Source organism: Ursus americanus, chromosome 15, assembly GCF_024610735.1.
Source record: "Ursus americanus isolate L20-20 chromosome 15, mUrsAme1.1.p, whole genome shotgun sequence".
Classification (NCBI taxonomy): domain Eukaryota; kingdom Metazoa; phylum Chordata; class Mammalia; order Carnivora; family Ursidae; genus Ursus; species Ursus americanus.
Genome location: NC_142141.1, coordinates 59,240,662 through 59,268,415, shown reverse-complemented (window position 1 = coordinate 59,268,415; position 27,754 = coordinate 59,240,662). Strand labels below are relative to the sequence as shown.

Here is a 27,754-nt window from a genome sequence, read left to right as displayed (position 1 = left end):
GCATTTAAAAAATAATCTTCCTTGGGGCGCCTGGGTGGCTCAGTGGGTTAAGTCCAACTCTTGATTTCCACTCAGGTCGTGATCTCAGGGTTGTGACACTGAGCCCCCTATCAGGCCCTGCATTGAGCGTGGAGCCTGCTTAAGATTCTCTCTCCCTTTCCTTCTGCCCTTCCTCCCAACCCCCCATGCACACTCTCACTCACTAAAAAAAAAAAAAAAAAGTTACTTTTTCTTGCTTTCTCCAAGAAGCAATGCTTGCCCTCTGGGGGGTGATCTGGCCCCCACTGAGAATGCGTGGTTTAAGACACCAACTTCTGAAAGCCTTAAGTACGCACATCCGCTGGGGAGTGCACCAGCCAGGTGGGCCAGGTACTAGAATCAGCTCACAAGATGCCATCTGCTCTGGACAGCACTGTTCTCTTCAGAGACTGGCCTTTTTCTGGGCTTCCAGAATTAAAATCTTCACCACCCACTCATCCCCCCTCTTTTTAACACACATCTTTTCTTTAGATGTTTGCCCAACAGATCAGAGTCAAATCTGGTCAGCCTAGGAGAGTGTCATTCTCTTTCAGGTGATAAAACACGTATCTACATTGTCTTTTCAGGATAACTTTGATAGGGCCGTTTGGGGTCCAAGTTCTTCACGTCTGTTCTAGGTACCATTTGCGTGGATTTACTGCAGGGACATTAGGTGTATGTCAAAGCATGACCCTGATATTAAGGCTAACATCTTAAAAAGCAACTAGGAAGCTTTATTTCCAAATATGAAAGGCCGAAAAAAGGAGTGGATTGATCCAAGGCCAAAAATCGTATTTAAATGTAAGCTTCATGAGGGCAAGCAAGGATTTTTGCCTTTATTCTCAAGATTATAGTCCCTGTACCTTGAACAGTTCCTGGCACATAGTAGGCCCTCAATAATACCCGTTAAATGAAGAATATATTTTTATTCCACGTGTGAATTGGGATCTCTCCAATTCTGATGTAGTAATTCATGTGGATGTAAGGGACTATATTCAGTCATTCAAAGAATATTTTCCAAATGCACATCACAAAAGACCCTTTAGAAATTACCTAACATATACATAAGGACATAAAATAGATGGGATCCTTGCTATCCTGGAACATAGAGCAGAGCAGGAGAAACAGGCAATAAACAGATGAATAAATACAGGTGATTGTGTTTTTTGTGTAAGTAATCTTGGAGGAGATAACTGGGCATAGCGCTGGTAAGTGACGCGGAGGCCCTCGGAGAGCATGCTGGGGAGGGGCTGACCTACAAGCCAGGGAGAAGAAGAATGGCCCCATATGGGAAGAGGGGTAGGAAGGGGCTCTCTCAGGCCCAGAGAGCTGTGTGTGTAAAGGCCTTGGGCCTGAAGCGATGAGCAAGTTGGAGGACCTCAGAGGAGGGCATGGTGCCTAGAGCGGAGTTGGGGGGTATCACATGAACGGAAGTTGAAGGTGCCGTGGGGCAGGGCATGGAGGAGTTTCAGGCAGACATTGAAGGGGAGATGCCAGCTGTTCTGAATGCAGGCGTCAGAAGCCAGATCTGGGCTAGAGGTCTGCCTTTGGGAATTGGTGTTGAAGAAGACAGGTGCACGGATGACTTGGGGAGGGAGAGATCAGGGGGCCCACATGGTGCCCTGGAGAGTGGAACATTGGAGTTGGGGGGAGTAGTCAGTGGGATAAGTGGACCCCAGGGGAGCATGGAACCCAGGAAGCTGAGAGAGGTGGTGTTTCTGGACAGCAGAAAGTGACCAGGGGCCGCTGAGGCGCTCCTCCGGAGTCCTGTTAGGGAGTGAGGAGGGGAATGGAAGGGGGCCAGTGGTTTTGATGGGGGTAGTTTCAGTGACATCTTGAGGTTGCTACCTAGTTTGAAGTGGAATGTGGAGAGTCGGGGATCATAGTAGAAAGAGCTCAAGTAGACAAGCCGTTAAGAGCTGGTCACAAAGGAAGAATGAGAAACGGAGAAGGAAGGGTTGTGTGCTGTAAGGGTTGAGTGGTTAGGACCAGCCTGGCTTGTTGTTGGGAGAAAGTCAGGAATGAACTAGAGCCCAGCATCCCATTGCCTGGAGACAACTGATAACCTGGGCTGATGGTCCGGGTCTGTGCGGTTCTCTTGAGCATGGAGATTAAAAACGGTTTTCCTTGCACCTTGTAGAAGCTGGTTGTCAAATGTCATCTAAACAAAGCAATTTCTAAATGCATATTCTTAAAATCAAATGGTTTCAGCCATTTCAGTTCTGCTGTGTGGTTCTGATGCTGGGCGTGTGTTTTGTTTTGTTTTTTTCTCATCGGCGTCTTTCAGGGCAGTGCCTGTGGAAGTCCTTGAGCTGTGAGAAGTGTGCCCCTAGCAAGCACAGCAGGGTAATTTGTCTGATAGGAGGAAGGCCGCCATCAGGACCACCTGACCGTGGGAAACTCTGCACGGCCCACCTCTTCTCCTTTCTCGTGTAAAGACCAGTTCTCAGGCTATTCTCTCTGTTTCTTAAACATTCAGTAAACTTTTGTGCAGCTCTATTTAATTTCATGCCCTGAATCGTCTTATTCAATCATAAAGAATGGCATTGCCATGTTTCTCAAATAGTTAAAATAAATTGTGAGATAGTAAATATTGCTCTAATTGGTTAAGGCCTGATTTATATGTGATACAAAATAAAGGGGTAATCATGACTTACCAGCCAGGATTTCTATTCTTTATTTTGGTCCTTAAAAAAATGAGTACCTGTGGACTAATCATCGAATCATTTTACTCTTGATTTTTTAGTGGGCAAGTTTATGTATGTAATGTGTCCACTGGAAAACGGAAGTGAAGATTCTCAACTTTTTATACGTGTTCTTTGGAGTTCTGGTAGCCTTGGATGGATTTCTGTTTCCTCCCTGGCTTGCAGCATTTCTTCGCACCATCAGGAAGCAAGTTAATTCATCCCAGAAATGCACTTAGACTTGGAAACACTAGAGTTTTAAAATATGACCATGACAGTCCCAGACGAAGGTCGGGGCTTTCTCTCTTACTTTTCTTACAAGCTGAAAAAGTGTGTGTGAAGCTCGTCGTCTGGAAACCATTGTAAATTCTCATTTCGGGAGACTTTCCCCTCGTTTCTGGGTGAGACCCTGGCTGATGAGGTGGAGTAGGTCACTGCTTCTCGTCTCTGAGGAAGACAAGGGGGCTTGAGGAAGGAAGTCCCTGCCATTGGCAATGACACAAGACTTTGTTCTTTTTCTCCTTTTCCCACGGCATTTTTGCCAACTTTTACCCCAAACTACCTCCCTCTTGTGTAGTTCCTGCATCAATGAACGTGGGATTCTGGGTAGCATTCTCCTTCTGACCCTGCCTCAGCATCGAGTCAATCACAAAATTGATAGGTAGAAGACTTGAACCCATCAGGTTAAATCCATCAGGGTTAGCTACTCTGAGCTGGATCTTCTAAAAACCTGCACAATAATACTTTCAGGTATTATCTAGGAGAAGCAAACACCTTTGTATAAGCTGCCAACAAGTCTCATAGATTTTTGGTCTAATCAAGTATACCTTTTAAGAGTTTACAAAGGAGAAAATACATCTCATGCCCATCATGATTTTAATAACGCTTTCAATTCTGTTGAGTTCATTATTTATTTTGTTGAAACTGTAGTTTATTAGTGATGTGGTTTCCCAAACTCTGTGCCAGGGCACCCCTGGGGGGACACCTCACGCTATTTTACATTTTCAAGAATTCAAGAAGTCAAGACAGAATAGGAATTGTGAGTGGCACTGCTGAATCAGAATCCAGTGGTTGTGAAGTTATGAAATGCTCCACAAGCATGTTGGCTGTTGAGGGCCCATCGTAAGTCTCTGGGTCTTTTAAGAATGAAACAAAAATATTATGTTTTATTTCAATATATATGTTTGTTTGTTTTTTCTCCCCAACAACTACTAGGTTGTCAGGTCATAATACTTAACTTTTCTGGACATTACTATTTAGTAAACAATACTTTGGGGTATGTCCTTTGGCCTAGGAATGTTATGAAAAATTCATGAGACACTACGAGCATTGTGAAACAGGGAAATTTGGGAACTTCTGCATTCGTGGTTTTAGTGGCTTCACTTTTTGCAAGGAAAATTTTGTAATAATGTTGGAGGAAGTATGCTCCACTTATCATAAGTCTTCCTTCCACCACGGCACCCTTCTCTCATAAGACAGCTAGCTGTGGGCAGCCATGATGGCCGCGTCTGCGATGCCCCCAGAGCCTAGCAGCTACCGCGGCCGACTCACTGACCCGCTCATGACAAGCTTGCTTGGTGTCACCTGCGTTTGTTCACTTGCTTTGTTGACTTGTACTGTTGGTTTGTTTTACTGCATTTATCCCAATGACGTTGATTTCATGGGGAGGGGGTGCAACATTTAGCTGATCATAAATGAACGCTCAATAACGTTGGTTGAATGAAGGGACGTAATGAATGTCTCATCTCTGTTCCTGTTAAACCATCATCCGCTGTGTGTGGCATTTCTGCAAAAGAACGGCCAGCCCCAAATGTCTAAGGAATGCACGTTTTAATGTTTCCGTGGATTCTCTGGCAATGTATAAATGATGTGTCTGTAACACTCAGCATCATGTTACTGTGGACTGCATGGTGCCTCCGCCACCCACAAAAAAATTGGTATGTAGAAGCCCCAGCCCCCAGGACCTCCGAATGTGAGTGCATGTGGAGAGAGGGCATGTGAAGGTGCTGAGGGAGAAAGGAGGCTGTTTGGGTGGGCTCTCGTGCAGGCTGCCCGGGACCCTATCAGAAGAAGAGATGAGGACCCACGGGGAGACACCACCGTGTGTAGAGAAGCTCACACAGAGAAAGGAGCGAGCAGGGGCACAGCTAGAATCAAACACGAAGACCCTTTCTAAGCCAAGGAGAGGCCTCGGGGGAGACCAGACCTGCCGACACCTTGATCTGCCTTTGGGCCTTGAGAACCGTGGCCACATCGACGTCGTCGTTTCAGCCGCCCCAGCTAGCATGTCGCGTCGTGGCGCCCCACGCACCCACTACAGTTTAGCCAAGTCCACTCTTTTTGATTATGGTCCATGAATGCTGCCACCTGGGAAAACTGCACGTGTGGTCGTTTGGGAAAACAAAAGATGCTTCTTGGTGATTTGGGCAAAACTAATGTATAGTCTCTGGTTGAAATTGACCAGAAATCAAGATCTGGAGTCGATGGCATTAAAAACGTGTCTTTGACGTCTTCCAGAACACAGTGTTGGGGCTGGCATTGAATTTGGTGGGGTTGCAATTCCGTTCATACCAGCACAGTACTCAGTTTTAAAGACAGATTATTTAGAAATTACCAGAGAATCCACTGAAACGTTAAAACGTGCATTCCTTAGACATTTGGGGCTGCCGTTCTTTTGCAGAAATGCCACACACAGCGGATGATGGTTTAACAATAGCCGAGATGAGACATTCATTACATCACTTTCTACAGAGTAGGAGAGGGGAGAACGCTCTGGGGAGAGACTGTCTTTAAGTTCATATCGGCCTTTTATTCTATTAAAAGGGAAGCTGCTGCCAGGTCTCCCCTCCCATAATTGGTATCATTAAGGAAACATCTAAAGTTTAGTTTGTAATAGGAAATTTTTTTGTTTTCCTATTCACAAAAGGTTTCAGTGTATGCATCCAGGCAGTGATTTATTTTTTTAATTACAGTGTGGCTTTCTGGAACATTTTTTGCCCTTACTAAAACGGGCATTCCAATTCAAAAGTAGACCTTCTGAATCACAGCACTCATTGTGTTTCTCCTGTATTTGGAGTCTTGTTTTCACAGGAGTTTGCGATCCGTTGCCTCTCTGTGAACGCACTCAGTAATGTCACGTTTAAGTTCATGCCCAAGATTGGCCGTGCCGTCCCTGTGTTGCTATGCCTCTTCCCTAGGCAGTTGTCCCTCTGTTGTCACGTTACATTTAATAACTCCATTTAGGTCTGTTTACCTTCATAAAGTGCCCTCTTATTCAGTCATAATCAGAAGGGTGCACTGTGCTTGGTTTGCTTAATTCTGAATTTACCTACTGCTGTGAGGTTATAATGGGACTGAAGCATGTCACAGACCATCAGTGCAGAACTACCCCATGTATCCACAAAAGGCATGCCTGCGTCCCTTCCGGTGCGCTGTATTCTTTGAAAGGAAATCTTTATCTCGCATGTGCACCAGGAAATAGAATTATCATTTCATCTTGAACGAAGTCACACAGACTGAGGTCCCTGATAGCCTTGGTCATATTTGTTATTTGAATCTGAACACCTTTTGGCTTTTAAATTTTTTAATGTGTGGGCGCAGATCAAACGTGTTGCCCATTAAGTGGTGAAGAATGAAGAGAATTTTGTATGGTGTTTAAATGAAGCTAGATTTCATTGTTTCAGATTAATTAGAGGATTTTAATTAATGAAACTCTAAAATGTTTTAAATTTTCTTTTTTTCACTTTTAAGTTCATGGAAATCTCTAGAATTAAACAAATTGTTGTATATTGCTTGGTACAGATCCTTAGGAAAGCTGATTTAAGATTAGTAAAATTTGGGTTTAATTAGTATATAATTACGTTTCTTAAAGTCTTGAAAAGCCCTGAGACATAACACTGAAAATGTGTTCTGTTGTGTGTGTGTCATTACATATGGGAGAAAAGAGTTTGGGAAGATTCAGAGACTTATAATTAATAACCCCTTGGACCATCCAGGACCGTTTGTTCCCTTGAGTTTCTGAAATAAGCAGAATGGAATCTCTTGGGGATAATTAACCTTTCGACTCTTTGGACTCCCAAAGACCAAGGTGATAATGATTTCTATGGGGTATTAGCCGAGATGTAAAGTTAAGTTAATCATTGATTGGGTGATTAACAAAATGTCAGGTGTAATCATCCAAGCATCACCGTGTGAGCAGGCTGGGTGGCAGGAGACAGCGTTGGGACCAGACAGAGACGAGCTTTGTCATCAGGTGCTCTCGGAACTGGACTTGGAGCTCTGTTGACACTGAAGGGAGTGGGGAGAGAAATGTCTGATAGCATTGCTCTGGAGAAAAGCCTGCAGAACTGGTCACAATACAAAGGAAACGAGGGGCCCCACTTTGGATGCCGGAGAAGTGTGCAATGTGAGTTATAGTAGGAGTGGTCCCCTCCCCCCGCCTTCAACTTCCTTGTTTGGTCTCCTCTCTTGCCATGGTGGAGAGGAGCTAAGCCCCAAATGCTGAGATTGTTCCATGTGCTTGAAGTCAAAGAGAGAAAACACAAGAGAATAAACAGTGTGATAGTGCCCTCCTCTGCAGGAAGGAGAGTGAGCTGTGAATCTCAATGGAGGGAGGCTGGTGTTGTCTTTTCCTGCAGAGTTCAGAAAATTGGAAACTCTGTTTTGTCTCTTTTTTGTTATTCTCAACTGTTCATCACGCCAATCTTGTCCCCATCCATTTCAGGTCTGTAGACATTGAGCTCAGAAGTACAAGTTTGGTTTTCTGCTTGGTTAAGTCAGCTTTCCCTTCTTGGGCAGCTGCATTCTCAATGACTTGCATTGTGGGAGGAACTTTCTATCAAGGTCTTGAGTATCTTCTAGGCTCATCTCTTCCTTTTGGCTTATGATGAGCTGATGGCACCCTTCTCAGACAAGCAAGGGTCTCAAACGTTCCCCCCACCTCCCGTTTTTTTCTATCTGTGATAATGGACTTGAGCCCCATCTATGTATGAGATTCTTTATCCTTCAACCCAAATGTGGCTGGAAAAATAACATGATGCTTGCTATTCAAAAAGACTTAATATTAACAAATGTAATATAAAAGAGGATAGTGACAGTAAGGGTCACAATCAGCCATACTATCTGTTTTCAGTGGCCATTTCCCTAGGAAATCGAATTGCATCAAATTGCCTCCTGATTTTCGATTCCAGTCGTAAACTCAGAGCCCTCTAATGCCCATCGTTGAGTTGCCTGGGCTGCCATGATAAAACACCGCAGCTGGGTGGCTCAAACTACACACATTTACTTCTCAGTTTTGGAGTCGGGCATCCCAGCTCACAGTGCCTCGTGGTTCATCTCCTGGTGAGAGTTCTCCTGGCCCCTTCTCCCTGTGTCCTCACAGGGTGGAGAGAGAGGGCTCTGGTCTCTTCCTCTCTTTGTAAAGACACTAATCCCATCAGATGAGCCTCATCCTCATGACCTCATCTACACCCCAATTTCTCCCATAGGCCCCACCTCCAAATACCATCACATTGGGGTGAGGGCTTCCACCTATGAATTTGGGTGGACACACGCTTTCAGTCCACCAGACTTTATTTCTGACTCCACTCCTATTCATTTGGAAGGATTTTGAGTTCGAGAATTCTAACACATGACCTAAGGATCACTGGATGTGATTGTCCAAAGCACATTATTTCTGGTCTTCACTACATGATAAAAAGCAGAAATCCTTAGGCCAGGGCATTGCAAATTTAATTCTTCTGGAGTCGCAAGGAATGCTGAGGAGCTAGCGGTGGGAGTCTCTGCAGTGTGTTTGAGAGCTCCGTTAAGGGAAATGCTACGCGATCATTTTCTCTCCCGAGCGAGAGCATTGTTTTATTTAAGCCAGATTTGGTGCTTATGAGATGCAGTGAGCTTGCTGAATATTCATTTGCAGCTCTTTTCATCACGTTCTTGTATTCCTTTTATTTTCTTTTGACTTATAATTGGTGTTTTTGCATATTTATGATCTGCGCTGTCTTAAACTGATGACCCATTTCAAATGCTATAGTGTCCTTTCTCCTTCGACCCTGTGCTATTAATTCTTGGAGAAATCGTGTCCTTAAGTGATGCTGTTCCTCTCCTTCCCAGAAGCCTGCCCTCAGTGCGTGTGTCTGTCTGCCGTCCTCTGTGGGCATTGCAGTTTGCAGCCCCTATCCTAAGATTAAGAGCAGGAAGACTGAACTCTTTACAATGCATGAAATCTCAGAGTTTCAAAGTTTCTGAGTGGTCGTCTAAGCCACATGGTAATTTCCCAGATGTTTAAGGACAGTGAACTCACACACTTGAATGTTCTCCTCCCAAGTGAGAGAACCCTCAGGGCCTTTGCTCTTGGTCACGTGATCCATTAGAGGCAGCTTGACCCCGGTGTTACTTTCCTTTGAACACACGCAGACATGCCAGCATCCCCAGTTAAAAGCTCCGTGGACAGGTGGCCTCCAAAACACAGCCACTTAAAATAACATAAATGATCGAAATGCTTTATAGCATAAGATACAGATGCTTTATAAAGAAAAAAACTATGAGCTTCTTACAGTATAACACATCTCTTCAAAAATTCCCTAGAAATACCTTCCCCATGCCCTAGCAGACGGTCGGATCACGCTGGACGAACTGCCTGACCCATATGAGCTGGGGCAGTGTGGGATGGAACAGGAATAATCCAGAGCCTCGCCTGCCTAGGGATCTGTCCTCAATCTCTCAACTTTTTAGACCATTTCTTTGCCTATAAGGTGAAATGATAAAACATGTCCATCCTCCTGGTGGTTTTCTTCTGAGCCCTTGGAAGGGTGAAAAGATGCAAGGTATGTTTGGATTTATCAGTTCTGAGAATCTCCGAGCAGCTTGGCCAGATGACCCCAGGTACATAAGGTGCAGGTGGGGAGTGGGGAGCCGCTGGGCTGAGCGTCTTTCCCCAGAGGTTCGGGAAGATCCCCTGTACTGGGCTGCGCTCCACTTCACGGCCCGGTTTGACTCTTCACGGTAAACTTTTCACTGCTGTTTTCACCCTAAACAATTTGTTTTCTTCCAAGACATCTCGTGGGAGGCCAAGTTCCCTCTCCTGTTTTCTGACAGATGCAAAAGTAGCTAAATGGAGCGACGAGATGAAAGAAGGCACCACGAAGGTTTGATGTTATAAAACAAATCCAACATTGTGAAAATGGGGTTTTTCATCATGTGTTCTGCCTAACAGTTTTCTAGAAAATAAAATGCTGTGATATTATTTTTGAAAAGAACATTTTAAGTGAATCACTTCCTTGGTGCCCTGGGTTTTATACCAAGTCATTATATGATGTACCCTTTTGAAAGAAAGGTGATTTAGGACATCAATCACATTTGTAAATTCCTGTGGTTATTAAAATGCTAGGGCCAAGTTCTATTATTAATCTTAAAGAGTACCGTATTTCAGGGTGATAGCAGGTATCAGAAAATTTAATTAATTTTTTCCATCAGAAAAAAAATGTCCCATATTTGACTTGGCATTGAAACTCTTAGTTGTTTATTTCGTTGTGGTTTTTTTAAAGATTTTATTTATTTGTCAAAAAGAGAGAGAGAGAGAAAGCACAAGCAAGGGGAGCAGCAGACAGAGCAGGCAAAGGGAGAAGCACGCTCCCTGCCAAGCAAGGAGCCCCATGTGGGACTCGATCCTAGGACTCCGAGATCATGACCTGAGCCGAAGGCAGACGCTCGCCAGCTGAGCCACCCAGGTGCCCCTAGTTGTTTATTTCTTAAGCATTTCCTTTGCATATCCAAATACAAATTGGTGAATACATTCTTTCCACCTGTTAGTAGCCAGAAAGTGTTCGAATTCCGTGTCGTTTGAAGCAATGCAGCATCCAGACTGACCCGCAACCAGGTTTTTCCTTGGGTTGCAGGACAGATTTGCCAGCACGCTGTCAGGCTGAGACCAGGGAAGCCATACTTGCCTTTCGGGAGCTTCCTCTGTCCTCCAACACACAGGCTCCCCTTGTAGATTGTTGGGGGTGCATCATAGCAGACAGGAAGCGTTTGCCTGGTGACCACACCGGCGATGGGCAAGGGCCCAGTGGGCCTGTGGGAGACCCTGGCTTCAGCCTACAAGTGCAGTCCAGATGCAGCCACTCGAATGCTGGCCTGAGCTGGAGGGGGAGGTGACACACTCCGGTGACAGCAGCAGGTGTCCTGGTGGAGGAAGCAGCCGTTCCCAGAAGGGCGGAGGGGCCTGTTGCCCTCATGGTCCCTGTGAGTGGGAAGAAGTGGCCGCGGTCATAAAGAGCTGTGACTTGGGGCCAGTGGTTCTGCTGCAAGAAGGGGCCCCACGTAGCTGCCTGTGCAGAATGCAAGCCGTTGTATTGTTGGCTCAGGTGGGAGCTGAGAGCTCGGGGTCCACTGGCCGCGTCCCTCTGGAGGGCAGCACAGCCTCGGCAGTCGGGTGGGGGTGGTGGCAGGGACCATAGGTGCCCCCACAACAGGACTTCGGGGTGGGGCAGCCCATCCATAGGACCACATCACACCTGCCCCACTCTGGGCCCGGGGGGATTCAGAGGAGATAATGGGGATCCTCAGTAGAAGACAGGAGAAGGCAGGATTCGTCATCCCGGTAGGTGGCTCCAGGGTTGCGAGAGAAGCACCCTGTTCATGCATCCTATCGAGGGGGCTCCCGGGGACAGCGGATGGCGTCATCAGACTCTGTGCTTACATTTGGTTCTCATTTTGAAGGAATCCACTTCCTAAAATGTTGACATTTTTGCTTTGAAGGCATTTTTTTAAAGAGAAAAAGAAAAATCTCCCTTAGATCATCACTAAGTTATTATTTCAGCTGTATCTAATAAGGAAAGAGATAGCATTTTCTAATTCTGAGCAGTCTGGTTTGTGTTGGCTTTCCTCATTGTCTGCATTCCTTGGTGCTCCATCCTTGAAAGCAAATCCAGCAGTGACGAAGTTGGGAGAATCTAGCAAAGTAGACGGTCGTTTTGCAGAAGCAGAGTCCTGGGGGGCTGAATGAACGTGCGTGCCCCCGTGCTCACGTGATCTACGTCCACAGCGGTGGTGGCTGCAAGTACGGCTGTGGGAGGAAGGGGCGCCCCCTGCTGTTAGAAATGTTTGGAAATGACAGTGAAGTCGCCCCCCTCCCCCCCTCTGGGCCTGTGCTCACACTTACACACACAGCACCAGCACACATGCCTCCCACTCAGATCACGGGCGTGTCACGTATGCACATCAGTTATTACACAGAGATGTATATGGCTCATGCCCATGTCATACAAAGCCACACATGACATGTATCTATGACACGCATAGTGTGCACACAGATGTCACAGACGTCACACAAACCACATACCATAGACACAGATGAATCCCACACGTCACCCGGAGACATGTCAGAGGTACGTATGCATCACATGCACGGGTCACGCGTACAGCTCACACACGCCACACACATGACACACGCATTGTACACACATACCGCATATGCACACATGACAAATATATCCCATATACATATCACTGTGCATACATCACACACACAGCAATACCCAAAGTTAATACTTGAATCGTCCGTTCTACTGGAGGAGGATGGGGTTACCTAAAAGGACATTTTCGGGGGCTGCTGTGAGAGCGAGGGCGAGCTGTGGGAGCTCTCCACCTCCAGGATCTGTGGGCTCGATGGACAACTGGAAGGCCCTTCTGGTCTGAACAACCCATCCCCGCTTCTGTGGGGCATGTGTTTATTCAGAGAGAAGCTCAGCATATCATTCTTCCCATTTCTGACTCTGTCCTGCTTTGCCCTCCGTCCCCAAATTGGATTTCCCTGGGCTGGAGGAGCCCTGTCTTCCACCCGTATTCATAACCTACGGAGAGTGAGACAAAGACATCAGGTGGATGGAGAACAGGATATCATCTTTGCTACCGTTACAGCTGTTGGGAAATGGGGCTTGGGTCTGGGCCACAGGGACGTGACCCCATTCCCCTGAATCACCCCAGCTCCTCCTGCTCCCAACACAGGGGCGTGCGGGTCCACGGGCTCTGCTGGCTGAGAACAGAGGGGATGAGGGAAGGCCCCCCTGAGAGGAGCAGAGCCTTGGCTCATGGGGTCCAGATCCTTCTCCCAGCCTCTCCAATCAGATAATCAGAAGAAGCAACAAGCTGATGTTAATGGGAGGCTCTCAGAGAAGAATGCGGGCTTCTGGAAGCTGAGGCCCTGCCTTTGTTTTAAAAGCCATTAGCGCCCTATTTGGTGAGACATGAGGTCATGTGGAGGAGGGGGCGATAGGGCACCTCACCCAGGTGTGGCCACCCACCCTCTGACCTGCAGGTCTTGCCCTGAGCACATAAGAGCGAAGTCCGTACGAATCCATTTTACACATCACTGCCACTTGCTCTGTGTGAGTTCTGTGCTCGGTAAGAGGACACACTGAAAGGACAGGGTCCCACACTGTGGGTGAGAATATAAATGCAGAGTTTCCTCAGAGCCATTCCACAATATGTATCGAGAACCGAAAAATAGCCATGGCCTCTGACTCGGTGTGTTTTACTAGCCGACCTAAGGAAAAGATGAAGCATGAGCCAAAGCTTTATACGTCAGGGTGACCGCTATCGCAGAATGCCGATGCAAGGAATATTAGTGAAGTAAGTGTCGTATGACATGGGCATGTCGTAATAGTATGACTAAAACTAAGTTGTGTAGTCATAGAAGTGGACGTTATCTAAGCATTCAGAATCCTGTTTGCACAGAATGTTTATGACCTGAAAAAAATCTGATCAAATATTTTTAAAAAAGCAAAGTAAAACACTGCATTCAGAATGAATTCAGTCCTTTTGGAACAAGGTGGAGGTCTTGGCAAAACAAAGTTTGGCAACAGTTTGGAGAATGCAGGGGGACATGGAGTGGGTATGAGGCCGTATGGACAGTAAGGCATTCTTCCTGGACAGGGCTCGTGTAGGTTCTTTCTAGTTTTTCTTTGTATTTTTCTGTTTTCCCCCCAAATTTTTGTTGACGTGAATTTTTATCATCAAGAGTAGTGAGTTATACGGTTTGAAAATTGACCATATTCCTGTATAAACAGAACATAAGAGGGAATGTCACTTACTGAGGCTCAGTAAGTACAGTCTTGGTATGAGAACAGCCTGGATCAGTCACCTGTCACCGAGATAATGCTGTGTAACAACCACAGAATCCCTGTGGCACGCAGTAGTAGACTGCGGGCTGTCTGGTTGGCGCTGTTCTGTAGTCTTTCATCTTTTTGGGGCCAGTGGGCTGGCGAGAGCATGTTCTTTCTGATGAAGCACAGGAGAGCCACCCAAAAACATGCCAGTCCTTCTAAGTGTGGGCTGGGTCTGGCCCTCACTTACCCCTGCCCATTGCATTAACCGCAGCAGATCACATGGCTGGGCCCACAGACAAGAGAGGGACTGCAGCGTCATCCATCAGAGGGCACGAATCCAAGAACAGGCTCGAATCCCTGAAGGAAATAGCTGTTTCTATTAAGCAAATAAAAATGTGAGTTTGGAAACAAATGGAATTGTCTTCCTGCCGCAGCGTCGTCTCTTGCTGGTGCCAGTGTGCATTCTGGGACCGTTGTGCTCCTGAGTTAGCAATACTCGCCCTCCTGAATGGCTTTCTCTGTCTTTTTAGATCCTGGCCAATGTGATCATTTTCATCTGTGGGAACCTGGCGGGAGCGTACCACAAGCACCTCATGGAGCTGGCCTTGCAGCAGACGTATCAGGACACCTGCAACTGTATCAAGTCTCGGATCAAGCTGGAATTTGAAAAGCGTCAGCAGGTAACATGCATTTTTCTGTTAATACATACAATATGCAGTTCATTCATCATGGGCATCAGGAAGAATCTGGAGCCCCTGGTTGCCCGGGCTCAGGGGTGGCATCTGCAGACCCAGATGCAGTGACCGCAGGACCCCCCACGTGCTGACACCACACCACCTGCCATCAACACGTGGCTGGGGACGTTCCAGCAAGAGTAGTAAGAATTAGTAATAGTAATAGTGCTTTGTGCAGACGCTCGCTTTGGGTGACAGCCCAGTGCTCTGTGACAGTGTTTGCCCTCGCTAACGTCTGAGCCTCCTCCCTCTGCGCCTCACAGTGCTTCCCATGGCGCCTGCTGTCCACGTGGCAGGAAGCAGTCAAAGTCGCCCCTGAGGGAGGTGACAGGAGCTGTCAGGGAGGGTCCAGCAGAGAGCTCGTTGTCGTGACGGGGGCTGTCCTGTGGTGACCGTTGAGGGGAATGCCTGGAAACTCACACCAGAGAAATACATGGGTTAGGACAAAGCATTGAAAAGTGAGAGGACGTGTGGCAGGCAAAGCTATGCTGTCATCATGGGTGATGGAGAGCAGGGGAAACCATAAACAACACAAGGGGCCCTGTCTTCAATGTGCTAGACTTCAGGCGATGGTGGGACAGCCCGTGACTGGCTTTGTTTTTCTTGGGTTTGTGTATCGTCACCAGGAACCCAGCTCCCATCCATAAAGGTGAAGAGTAGCAGGACCCTCTGTGAATACCCCACCCCCCCTCTCTGAGAGCCTTCCTCACGGGGCCTAGGCTACACCTGTCCGCATCGGGCACACAGAAGATGCTTCATGATTACTCGTTAAACTGTACCGAGTGGAGCCTGTTCTAAAAAATTGCACCAGAATGTATCACGGTGGTAGCAGCAGAAAAGCATCCTTTAAACTTTGATGCTGGACTTTTATTTATGTACAGACTGCAGAGTAGTGATCGAATTCCTTTTTGAAAACAGGGAGTTCAGTTCGTTCACTCAACAAAGATCGACTGAGTGCCTGGCAGGAGTGTTTCCGGACACTGGGGGTGCGGCTGTGAACATCTCATTCTCACTGATATTATTAGCAAATCTCATAGTTAATTTTTAAAAAGCGTTTTGTGGGAACGCCTCAGGGGCTCAGTTGGTTGAGCGTTCGACTCTTGGTTTCAGCTCAGGTCATGATCTCAGGATCGTGAGATCGAGCCCCGCATCGGGCTCTGTGCTCAGCTCAGAGTCTGCTTAAGACTCTCTCTCTCCCTTTGCCCCTCCCTCCCTTGCACACTGACTCTCTCTCTCAAATAAATACATCTTTAAAAAAGAAGCATTTTGTGTTACAGCTTGTATAGCAAAGGTATTTAGGGACAAATGTTTAGTTCCTTGATTTCTGTGCATATCAAACTCTAGATTCAACATAAAGACGTATAGACAGTTGTTAACTTGGGACCGTTGTGTAGTACGTTTTCATTTAGCTATGTTCAGTAGTATTTTAAATCTGGGTTCTAGAAAATTCCATAGTTTCAACAGCAGCCCGTAGGTTCATGATTGTTTTCTCTATAGAGTCCTGATGTTCTAGGATAGATGGTTTCCTTTTTCAAACAGCAGGGACTCTATCAGGTTGGTCCTGACAGACATATTTAACTTTCTGTTCCATCACCTCCAGAATCTACTTCAAAATCGCACCAAGGCTGAGGGAACTGACATTCCAAGTAGACAGATTATATAACCTAATATTTATAGTACCAGCTCTGACAAAAGCAGTAAGTCAGGCTACTGACCTCATGTGCACTACATGCTTCTCTGAAGAATCCTTGAGCAACCAGAGCCGGGTGTCAGCCTCTCACAGTGGCTTCCAACTAGTCCGATGGCCACGCTGTGACCTTTGGTAGCTGTGGCATCCTGTGTGCTAGAGAATTTATGGGGCTGTCATGAGAGTGTTATAAGGCATTATAAGGGCATTTACTAGTTTTCTGCAAAGGAACATTTTAAAAAAAGTAAAGAGAAGAGGGACACTTTGAAAGAAGAAGACCTTGTAGTAAAGATGTTTAAGAAAATATAATCTGATACCACAAGTGTGTTTTGCTGTTGAAGTTGGGAGTCTCCTCCCAGGGTCTGGTGCCCAGAATGTGGTACTTTTCTTGTTAGGGCCTCGGAAAATGTGTTTCTAGAGTTAGAATGAGTGCTCGTACTTTCTTCAGACTGGCTTGTAAGTAACTGGGAACAAAAACTTCTCTTAGTTAATAAAATCAGTAAGACATGATCTGATAGATATAAGGAAATATATAAAAATTAGCCAGTGGCAATCTGTGTGTCCTTCACACAGAGGGTCAGCCCCTGAGATGGTGAGTCCTGGTACGGCCACAGAGCAGATTAAGGTCCGAGGGTTCCTCATGTCCCTTCCTGCCCAGTCTTCACCACAGACCATCTTTGTTTCATCCATAGTCACTGTAGCAAACAGCAGTGTCCTTCAAAGTGCTTCTTTCAAGGACAGGGGTGTGTGCTGAGCAAAAGGATTTCTTTCAGCACCTATTAGGATGAAATAAGTGCCATCGTTTTAGTAACATATATCGGCAGTTGCCTCAGGGGGAGCCGATGCTCCCAGAGGCTGAGCGGCCGCCATCTTGGGTCGTTCCCGAGCCGGTTCCACCGCGTCACCCAGCGCTGACCTTACTCCTCAGAGAGGAAGGCCACTGTCAGGTGAGCCCAGCAAGCCCCACATCTACAACCCCGTTGGGGGCTCCAAAGCTGATGCTGTTGGGAGGTGTCTAGGAATTCTGAAACCTTTTCAGTCTTGCTCCAGTCTTTACTTTCTTTTCTTCAGATGTTGTGATATTTTCCCTAGATGCAAATGAGATGAATTTTTAGAGACTAAAAACCATGTTTGTGGGGCACCCGGGTGGCGCAGTCGTTAGGCGTCTGTCTTCGGCTCAGGGCGTGATCCCGGTGTTCTGGGACCGAGTCCCACATCAGGCTCCTCCGCTGGGAGCCTGCTTCTTCCTCTCCTGCTCCCCCTGCTTGTGTTCCCTCTCTCGCTGGCTGTCTCTCTCTGTCAAATAAATAAATAAATAATCTTAAAAAAAAAAATAACCTGTTTGAATAAAGTGACTATTTGTGCTATGAGATTTGGGGAGAGGAGGAAATGAAAAATGTTCACAGAGATTTTCTCAGAGTTATGTTCCTGCCCTGAAAGTGCTCTCACATAGAAACACTAAAAACTGTGATTTTTTTTTTTTTAACCAGATGGGAGATATAATGTATTACATTAGCATCAAGGCCACGTTTGGGGCTTGAAGGTATTTTCTTGGGGAGTTTTGACTTTGGTCTTAAGTCTCAATCCTGCAAGAAAAGCCATAGCCACTTCTTGAGCACTGTCTCAGTGCTATAGAAGGTTCTTTATCAAAGCTGAGAAAACAGCAAGTGTTTTTCCCTGGAGTCTGTAATAGACTCTCCGGAATTGATGGGAGCTGGATTTAGAGCAAAACAAGGACTTTCTCTCCTAACCGCATGGGCAGTGGAAATAAATTTTGCCTCTGTAGTCATAAAAACTGGATTTGCTTTTTTAATGGAAGGAAAATAAACCCTCTTCCATGTATATGTTGTCTTTGTTTTAAAGTAATGTAATTCAGAGCGTTTTTACATTGTCTCCCTTCATCTGGAACCCTGCTATGGATTGACTGTGACCAAATATGCATTCCAATAGAAAGCACCAGTCAAGCAGGGCACAGACAGCCTCCTGGTAAACCTGGATCTGTACCCCAGGAGCGGAGGGGGGTTAGTGAGCCCGTAGGCTTCCTGGTTCTCTTTGGGGACTAATTGTTTTTCCTTTCTGCAAACTTCAGTGCAATAAGTAACTGGTCCTTTTGTGTTCACGGCTGGGTAGATAATGAACACGCCCATGTTTACCCTAGTATGATAGCAGGTCATATTAGGGCATTGCTGATCGCGTTACATAAGTCATTTAGGATGCCAGGAAAAGTGCTGTTGAAGTGGTTTTAGATTTGGGCTGTTAGATTTGGTCTGTTTTCATCAGGGAAAGGGGAAAAGAAGGAACTTTTTTTTTTTCTTTTTTTGAGTCTTTGTAATGTGCGGGGTAGTATCTTTAGTACTTTACATATATTGTATCCAGTTCCTATTGCTACTGTAGCAAATTACCGCACATGTAGTGGCTTAAAATAGAACAGATTTATTGGCATCCTTGGAGGTTAGAAGTCCAAAATTAGTCTCATGAGCGAAAGTCCAAGTATTGGCAGGGCTGGCTCCTTTGAGAGGCTTGAGGGAGAATCTATGTCCTTGCCTTTTCAAGTTTCTGGAGCCCGCCTGAATTCCATGACTCCTAGCCCCTCTGTCCATTTTCAAATTCAGCAGCATAGAATCTTTTAGTCTCCCTCTCCTCGCCTCTTTCCCTTTCTCGCCCTCTGATTCTCTGTTGTACTTTCTTCCCTCCGTCTGCCTCTAGTCCTACTGCTTCCCCCATAAGGATAATGCAAGGTGATCTCCCCATCTCGGGGTCCTTAATTTAATCACATCCGCCAAGTCCTTGGTTTGCCATGTAAGGTGACATGATCACGGGATCCAGGGACTAGGATGGGGTCTTCTTTTCAAGGCTATTTCTGGATCAACTCGATGACCTAAGTCCTTTCCTATTTCAGCCGGATAAAGGAACTGTCACAATTACCTATGCAAGATCCCTCGGCTAGTAAGTGTGGCTTTTTCTGCCTGTCCTGTTGGTTCTGTGGCTGGTTTGTTGACTAGAGATTTTCCCAGGCATGAAGGACTTTTTTTTTTTGATTAACTACGTTGTTTATCATGACTGGTTAAATAAGAAATCATGAGACAGTACCAAACGTGACTTGATCATTCGATAACGCGCTGCCACGACAAGCAATGTGTCATCCATGAGGGTGTCAGGAAGGTCAACGGGAGGTCCCTCACGCGAGGGGCCACAGTGCGGAATCTGTCTCTGGCTTTACTTCCACACCACACTTCTCTGGCGGGGCCGAGAAGAGGGTGCACTGTGGAGGCAGACTGCCTGAATCGCATACGGTTACGCTCTCTTTGATTGTGATGTTGGTCAGATTTCCTAACATCTGAGTTTCTCGGGTGTCCTTGATCCCTCGCCCAGTTCAAGAGACAGTGTTCCTGTTAAGAAATGGTATCCTGTTAGCAAGCACTCAGTCGCCGGTCTTGCCGTTGAACTCCGGTAACTCTGACGCTGTCACCTCGAACACCAGAAAGCAGCTGTCGCCCGGGCCGAGCCGCGGAGCTCCAGGTGGCAGGAGGGACGGTGTAGCGCGGCCGTGCCATCCCGGAGCTCCCTCCTCTGCAGGCTTCACTCTTCCCCGAGGATAACAGGTTGAACGGAGACATGGTTGTAGCTGGTGGGTAATTGCCCCAGACCCTCTTTCTCGCAGCGTGCTCTCCCCAAGGTCAGAAGTTTACCTGTCGGCCGCAGAACGGGCGGGCTGAGGCCTCCCGGCTGCTCGTGTTAGCGCACTCATCGTTTCCCCCAGTTCCCTCATCGCAGTAGGAGCGGAGTCCACGCAGAGCCACCTCAACGGAAACCAAAGGGGGCATGAAGAGCTCAACCACAGTTCCAGCCGGTGAGACTTTCTCCCTGCCATTCCAGAAGAATTCAAGCAGGAAATGTCATTATAAATGTTACCCAAGACCTTTGGGTGGTGTGGTGCACGCAGGAGAGGAGCAGAACGTGAGAATCTCGCAGCTCCACCCCCTGTGCACCGTTCGGTTCAGGTATGTGAGCCCTGCTCGGGCTCTGGCATCATCGAAGATGGCCAACTACACTCCCGTCCCAGCAGCGGAATGTGTTTTCCTGTGTGTCTACTTTTTTTTTCTATTTTATTAAATAGTCACTTGTACGGTTTTTATTTGGTATCCCTTCCCTGATGAAGTCATACCTTATATGTTCTTGGTCACCACTTGCTTCCATTTTATTAAGTGATCGATGACATCATTTTCTCTCTTGGTGGAGAGGTCACAGCTCACACAGAGGTTCATCAGCACCTTATTCTCGGCATTCGTTAGTGAGAGATTGAATCACACTTACCCTTTGCTTGAAAGTTGAAAAAATGAAGAGTCGTGGTTTCATGAAAGGGCTGTCCGCAAAGTGTCTGCCATTTGAGTCCATCAGATTGAAGTCCAAGAATTGCTCTCATGGTTTGCTCCATACTGCCTCATACTGATGACTTAAATCCTTGGGACGCTCGGATGTTATGCTTCGTTGAGAAATTCCAGGGCAGGGTATTTCAGGATGCTGCATTTCACCACGATCCTTTTACCAGGTTCCTTTAAATGAGAAATGAAAATCAATTCCAGAAAAAAAAATACATTAATAAGCCTGAAGTATTTTCAGATAGGTCCTTTAGTTAAAATGTTTGAAATCAGTACGTATTTTCTAAGATTGCAGTGAAGGCCATATCGTGAATGTGTACTTTGGCCCCTTTAAAGAGAAATGAACAATTACAGATCCAAGACCAAGGGAAAGAGGAGGGATTCAAATGCCCATGTCTCATGAAGAATAGCACCGCAGGAGATTAGTAATAGGAGCTCATGAAAATAGCAGTAACGACTGTTTGTTCATTCTTGAACAAGTGAGACATTCTGCTCCGAAGGAAAAAAATAAAAGTTACAACAATTAATCAAGCAGCGATTCTTTTAATGAATTAAATATATGCAAGTGTCTATTTATATCTTGACAGAAGAAAAGCTAAAAGGTAAAGTAAAACTCTGCAGAAGTTTCTCTGTGTGAGAAACTTGAGCAAAATTCCCATCTAATATTTATGGTAAGCAGCTCACCTGTCTTGTTGGAGAAACACCTGGGAAACAGTCCTGTTGCTCCAGATTATCACGAGCTAGTCTATGCTGACAACCTAAAAGAAGCACGGAAGACAGAAGCTGCACCCGAAGGAGAGCATCTGGTTTTGATATTTCGGGCCTCGGGGAATTTTTAGTGTTTCATGGAGACCGCCTACTTTTCATACCCTGTGATGCAATATTTTGATGCTGGCAAGATTATATAATAGGCAAAGGATAATCTGGTGGAAGGACTCAAGGAAGCTCTACACCATTTGATATGAGAAAAATAAACCCAATAGAAAGAAATTCCAAAATCAGTCCTTCTGGTTCCATTATCCATTCTTCTGGTATTTAGCACATAGAGGAGAAAATGTATATTTACTCCAAAGTCAAAGGCAAAGTGTCAGTCTTCTATGATATCTTTCTTCTTGCAGATGAAACCTCAGGTGGGCCACTTAACTGTTAATAGGGAAGAAAAGGCACTTTATACTTACCAACACGGGACTGATTTAAAGTGTTAAAGTTATTGAACCTGTTTAATTATTTATTACCATGAGCACAGTCATTGATCAAAACACTTCACATGGTATTAGTGTTGTGCTTATTGAATTGAGGCACCCACTGATGTTTATACCGGATTAAAAATTAGGACTTACAAGTTTTAGAACTTTGTTAATTGCATATGTGTTTTCCAAAGGTGTTACTCTTTGGATTTTTTCTTTTTTTTAAGTGTATCTGAGTGTCCTCAAAGGTTTAGGAAATTTTGTTCTAGGGCTTTTCTCAAAGAATCCTTTAATCTGTTATATATTAGGGACTATTTAATATATGTAAGCTGCTGGATGTGAAAATTCCTCCTAGAACCCTATGTTTTCCATAAAGGTGAAAACATGTACAACTATATGAAATGCTCAGGAATGAAACAGGAGGAGCATTTGAGGTAATGATATGCACATAAAGCTGTGCAAAAACTGTTAAGTTAAAATATGGCTTTTACAGGGTGCCTGGGTGGCTCAGTCATTAAGCGTCTGCTTTCGGCTCAGGTCATGATCCCGGGGTCCTGGGATCAAGCCCCGAGTCGGACTCCTTGCTCTGTGGGGGGTCTGCTTCTTCCTCTCCCTCTGCCCCTGCTTGTGTTCCCTCTCTGTCTCTCTCTCTCTCTCTCTCTCTGTGTCAAATAAACAAATAAAATCTTTAAAAAATATATGGCTTTTACGTATATACTTCCATTAAATACAGAATTATGGAGACTGGAAGGCACTAGTTCTCCTATCTGTCAAAACTCCTACTTCACAATTTTATCTTTGATTGTATGTTCTGTGCCAAGGGATTAACCCCAGGGAATAGAATAATACCTAAGGCTTAAGGTCCCTGTTCTCTTTGGGCTTAAATTCCAATGACAGGAGACGAACTATAACTTACTAAATGCATAAGTTTGATCAGAAGATAAAACGAGTTCATGTGACGAAGCATAATGGGGAAGGTAGAGTGGCACACTGGAGAGGCCATCGGGGAGTTTCCTCTGGGGAGGCGACATTTGAGCTGAAATGGGTATTCCAGGAGGATGTAGCCCTCTGATAACCTGATGAAAGTGCTCTAACAGAGGGCAGCCCTGCAGAGGGCCTGAGTTAGGAACCAGACTGTCCCACCTGAGGAACATAAAGCTCAGTGGGACAGTTGGGTAAAAGAAGAGATTAGGAGAGGGAGACAGGAGCCGGTGCACACAATGGGCCTGCAAGGGGTGCTCAGGTCTTGGGATTTTATTATATACTGAGTGGGAAGGCCCTAGAAGATTTAAGTGAGGTAGGGAGATGAACTGGTAGCATTTTTAAAGGATCTCTCTGACTGCTGGTGGAGAATGGAGGAGGAAGGAACGTTAGCGAGGGACGAGCTTTGGCAGTAGTCCAGACTAGAGATCAGAGGAGCTTGGATCAGAGTGGACAGAATAGGCAGGGCAGATTTTGAAATTAAATGGGTAGGAATTGCTGTCGAGTTAGTTGTTAGATGAGAGAAAGATAAAATAATCAAGAAAGATTCATAAGCTTTGAACTTGAGCAACTCGGTAATGGCTGGTGAGTCACTTATAAGATGTCAAAGTCTTTAGAAACAATACTCATTGGAGGTGTAGGGGTGGAGTAGAAATCAATAGTTGAGTTTTGAACAGTTAATTTTGGGATACCAATGATATGTCCAAAGGGAGATGCTGAGCTGTAGTTTTAAGTAAGATCTGGTTCTAAAAATGTCAATTTGGAAGTCATCAACATATAGTTGGTATTTAAAAGACTACATGAGATCCTCTAGGAAGAGAATATGATCAGAAAATATGAAAATGGCCCAGGGCCAAGCCCCAAAATGCACACCATTAGAAAAAGGACAGAAGGGGTGGAGTCAGCCAAAGTCACTGAGAAGGATCACTCGTATAGGAGAAAAGTCAGAGAAGCCAAGAGGGAAAGTTTAGGGGGAGAGTGGGCAGCTTAGTCAAGTGCTGAAAGTCACAGTGGAGGGAGCGTCAAAGAAGTGACCACCAGTCTTGGCAACATGGCGGTCATCAGTGGCCTGGGCAGAGGGGTTGAAGTGACTGAGCTCAGGGAAGGAGAAAATAGGAGGTGAGAAAGGGCATGCAGTGACTATCGACAGCTCTTTTTTTTTTTTTTTAAAGATTTTATTTATTTATTTGACAGAGATAGAGACAGCCAGCGAGAGAGGGAACACAAGCAGGGGGAGTGGGAGAGGAAGAAGCAGGCTCATAGCCGAAGAGCCTGATGTGGGGCTCGATCCCATAACGCCGGGATCACGCCCTGAGCCGAAGCAGACGCTTAACCGCTGTGCCACCCAGGCGCCCCTATCGACAGCTCTTTTGACATATGCAGCTGTAAAGAGAAGCCAGAAAATGCCGAGCAGTTTATTTGGTCCAGGTTTCCTTCTCCCAAGATGGGAGATACTCACAGGAGTATCGTGATGGGCCAGAAAACAGGAGTCCAGGGAATAACGTTTTGGCCTCAAAATGGAATTTTCTTGTTATTTCCTTTCTTCTTTCTTTTCTTTACCCTGTTTTAGGCATGTTTCTGGCTGTGTGTGCGCCAGATTCTCTAAGATCTCTAAGATATTATGACTTTGGTTTTCTAAACAAGATTTATAGAATCAAAACATGAGTACTTAATCAGTGACTGTGGAATGAGCTCAGACCGATCTGATGGAATCGAAGGCTTGTTGGCAAGCCACGCCGGGCATCTCAGCCCTGAACGACATGACCGTCCCTTGGATAAGGCTTAGTGACTTATGCGGATCTTCTCAATCCAGGACGGGATCCAGTGATTGGAGGACCAAACACAAAGCACACACTTAGCATGAGGCAGGGTACATGTGTGAGTGTGCCTTGCAGGTGTCTGAGTGCTGAGCTCCTCCCAGTGGCCCTGCCTGTGCTTGGGTCCCTGGCGGTCAGAATGTGGCAGCCGTTTGGACAGCTGCCTGAGAGTTTACTGCCAGACTTAGTGACTCTGGGGCTCATTTCCCAGGGACATCATCATCATCATCATCATCATACCTCTAGGAGGCCTACTTGGGGCTCATTCCTGCCGTCAGGAGACTAGACTGAATTCTTTGGTGGCAAGTGCTGTCTATTATTTTATTATTTTTCTTTATAGTCTTAGAACCTAGTTTAGTTCCCTGCATGGAGTAGGCAAGGACACGCACTCTTAAACACAGATGAAAAAAACCACACCAATATAGTGTTCTCACTCTCTCTCCATTCAGCGTTCATAATGCAATTATTAATTATATATGTACTTAGAAATATTTAGTTTAACTGTGTTATTATTTACAAAGCCATGTCCTCTGACACTTTGGACGCCTTGTGATTAACTCTGGACTCCGGACTATTCTTACACCGTCTTGATTCACCCTTCACGACCCTCCTGCTCTGTCTCTTCTGAATTCTTTGCGGGTTAAGTGGAATCTCTGAGTACTGTGTGCCCCGTGATTGCTTGGAATGAACCCTGATACTATCAGACACATCTTCCCATTAGAAGGCTCATTTATACCATGTCGTCATTCATGTTAAATCGTCAAAAAATTAACAAAGATAAACAGCAAAAATGTGCCATTTGCTGTCCTCCCGCCCATATTCCTCTCCCCGAAAGTTCCTAGTGTGCTGATGGCTGAAATATTTTTATGAACTTGGGTCACATTAGCTTCATTGTCATGGAAGTGATCAATAGAGCCTTCCAGGAGGGAGTGTCCAGACAGAACTTTTGTGTGTGTTATAAACAACCCAATTATTATGTCAAAATAAAATACAAGCTTGAAATCACCCCAGCCTGTTAACTTGATCCAGATCTGCTGAGGGTCGTGCATTTAAACTAGCTTTTGATGAAACACTTGGCTCATGGAGACATCGTGGTGACACTTTACAGGATGATGGATCTATTTTTTTTTTCAAGATTTTATTTATTTATTTGAGAGAGAGAGAGAGCATGGAGCAGGGGGAGGGACAGAGGGATAAGCACCCTCCCCACTGAGCAGGGAGCCAGACATGGGGCTCAATCCTAGGATGCTGGGATCATGACCTGAACTGAAGGAAGACGCTTCACCGACTGAGCCACCCAGGCCCCCCGGATAATGGATCTTAGAAAGAGTGTTAGATTTTGACATCAATGAGTCCAGCACTTAACATAATTACTGTTTCAGACCTTTGCTGGTGAATTTTATTAAATTGGGAGGAGAATGTTTTAGGGGGACATTTAGGAGTTTAGGAGTGAGTGTTCCACAGAATGGGTCCGTACACTGAGACGAATGTCAACCATAGAGTCTATGCTTGAAAAGGGACAGATAGATCAAGCAGCACTCAAAACTCGGGCCGTGAAGCTGTGACACTGCCGAATGAGTGAGCTTTCTGAAAAGTTATGAGTGGGATTTTGAATGCTCTCTTGAAAAACAGAGGGAAATCCTTTCATTGAAGAGCAATGTACTTCATCAGCTGGTAGAAATGAGCATGAAATGTGACAAATTCCACAGGAGAGAGGAGTGACAGATCTCTCAAAGTTGCTGATGAATAATGGGGGGAAAAAAGATAAAACTTGCCTTTAAATAAGTTTGCTTTTTATATGCTTTCATGAAAAATGTTCCCATCATTTCCCATGTAAATCAGCATTTATAGCTACTGTCTTCTGCCTTTGGTGACATCATAATTTTATTTCATTGGGAAATGAGCAATATGAGCATGAAGCCTAGAAAGGCCAAATCAAACATATTATGCAGAAAAAAAAGAGACAGAGAGACCAAAATTATGGTACTTTGTGAGTATTTTCTCTAGAGAATGATGACTTTAATCATTTCATCTCTTACTCTCTTTCTTCGCTGGTGAAATAGAGAATGATGGGCTGGATTGTTTTCTCAGTCTCATGAAAAATAATGGCTAATCCGATGCTCCAGCTGAGAAAGGATTTGGAAAACTTGCTTTTCTGATGCTGCAGAGAAAGTTCTGTATTTACTCCCTGTTCAGCCTTTCTTCCCAGGAGCACCCCCTGAGTAGAAGGAATGAGGAATTTGAAAATCAAAGCTACTATGCATGTTTCCAGTGTCCCCTGTGCCCTGCAAAGCAGGACCTAGGTCTGATGCACCCCGCACAGCCCCTCTGCCAGGGACTTGCTCAGGCTTCTGGGAGGCGGGTGCTCAGGTGGGGGTTCAACGTTCTGAATTCCAAATGGCCTAAAGAGAGTGTCCAGAAAGTAACTGATGCTTTATATCAAAGCAAAAGGATAGCTGAGGCTCAGGTGATGTGGTCCAGGCTTCACTGGGACATTTTTAAGAGTGATAATAAAAGCAAAGCCAGCAACTGCATATTCAAAGTCCTTAAAAGAAAGAGCCCCCAAGCCATAAAGGGCAGAAGGTACTTTTTCAGCCAATAGGGAGGAAATGTTGACAACAGAAAGCATCAAAGGCCCTCCCAGTGAGGGTGCAGTTTGAGTAAGAACTTTGGGAAGGAAGATGGCTCTCGGGTTACCCGGTTACCAGTGAACGGATTCTTAATCACATCCTTTACCTTCTTTCTAGTAATATCTTTATCCCCATCTGCTCTTAAGTCATGCTTGAGAGACATTTCTTTATAGGAAGAATTGATAAGACATTCGAGTTATGAGCCCGAATCTTTGTTTATTCAACAGACACTCCAAATATCCATATGGACTCATCTCTGTGCTGCTGACATTTTAGTACTAAGGATGAGGAGAGAAACCCTAAAAGCTTCTAGAATGGAGGAAAAAAATAACTCCTAGGTTAAGTGTGATGGGATAAGGGTCTGATTTTCATTTCTCATAAACAACACCAGATGTTAAAAACACAGCGCAAAGTCTTAAAAATACTTAAGAAGAGTATTTTGCACTTTGATTTGTACACCAAGTCAAATTGCCATGCATCAGTGAGGCTTAAGTAAAGACTTGTGAGCATGTGTGCACTCAGAAAGTACAACCCC

At 45.4% G+C, this 27,754-nt stretch overlaps 1 protein-coding gene across 2 annotated transcripts in view; it reads left to right on the top strand.

The window, feature by feature from the left end:
- ADCY2 (adenylate cyclase 2) overlaps positions 1-27,754 on the top strand; it is a 387,890-nt gene that overhangs the window by 191,514 nt on the left and 168,622 nt on the right. For both annotated transcript variants that reach the window (XM_045795930.2, XM_087867988.1), the window contains exon 4: positions 14,335-14,484. In XM_045795930.2, coding sequence (XP_045651886.2) covers positions 14,335-14,484 — 150 coding nt within the window. The remainder of the gene's footprint in view (positions 1-14,334; positions 14,485-27,754) is intronic.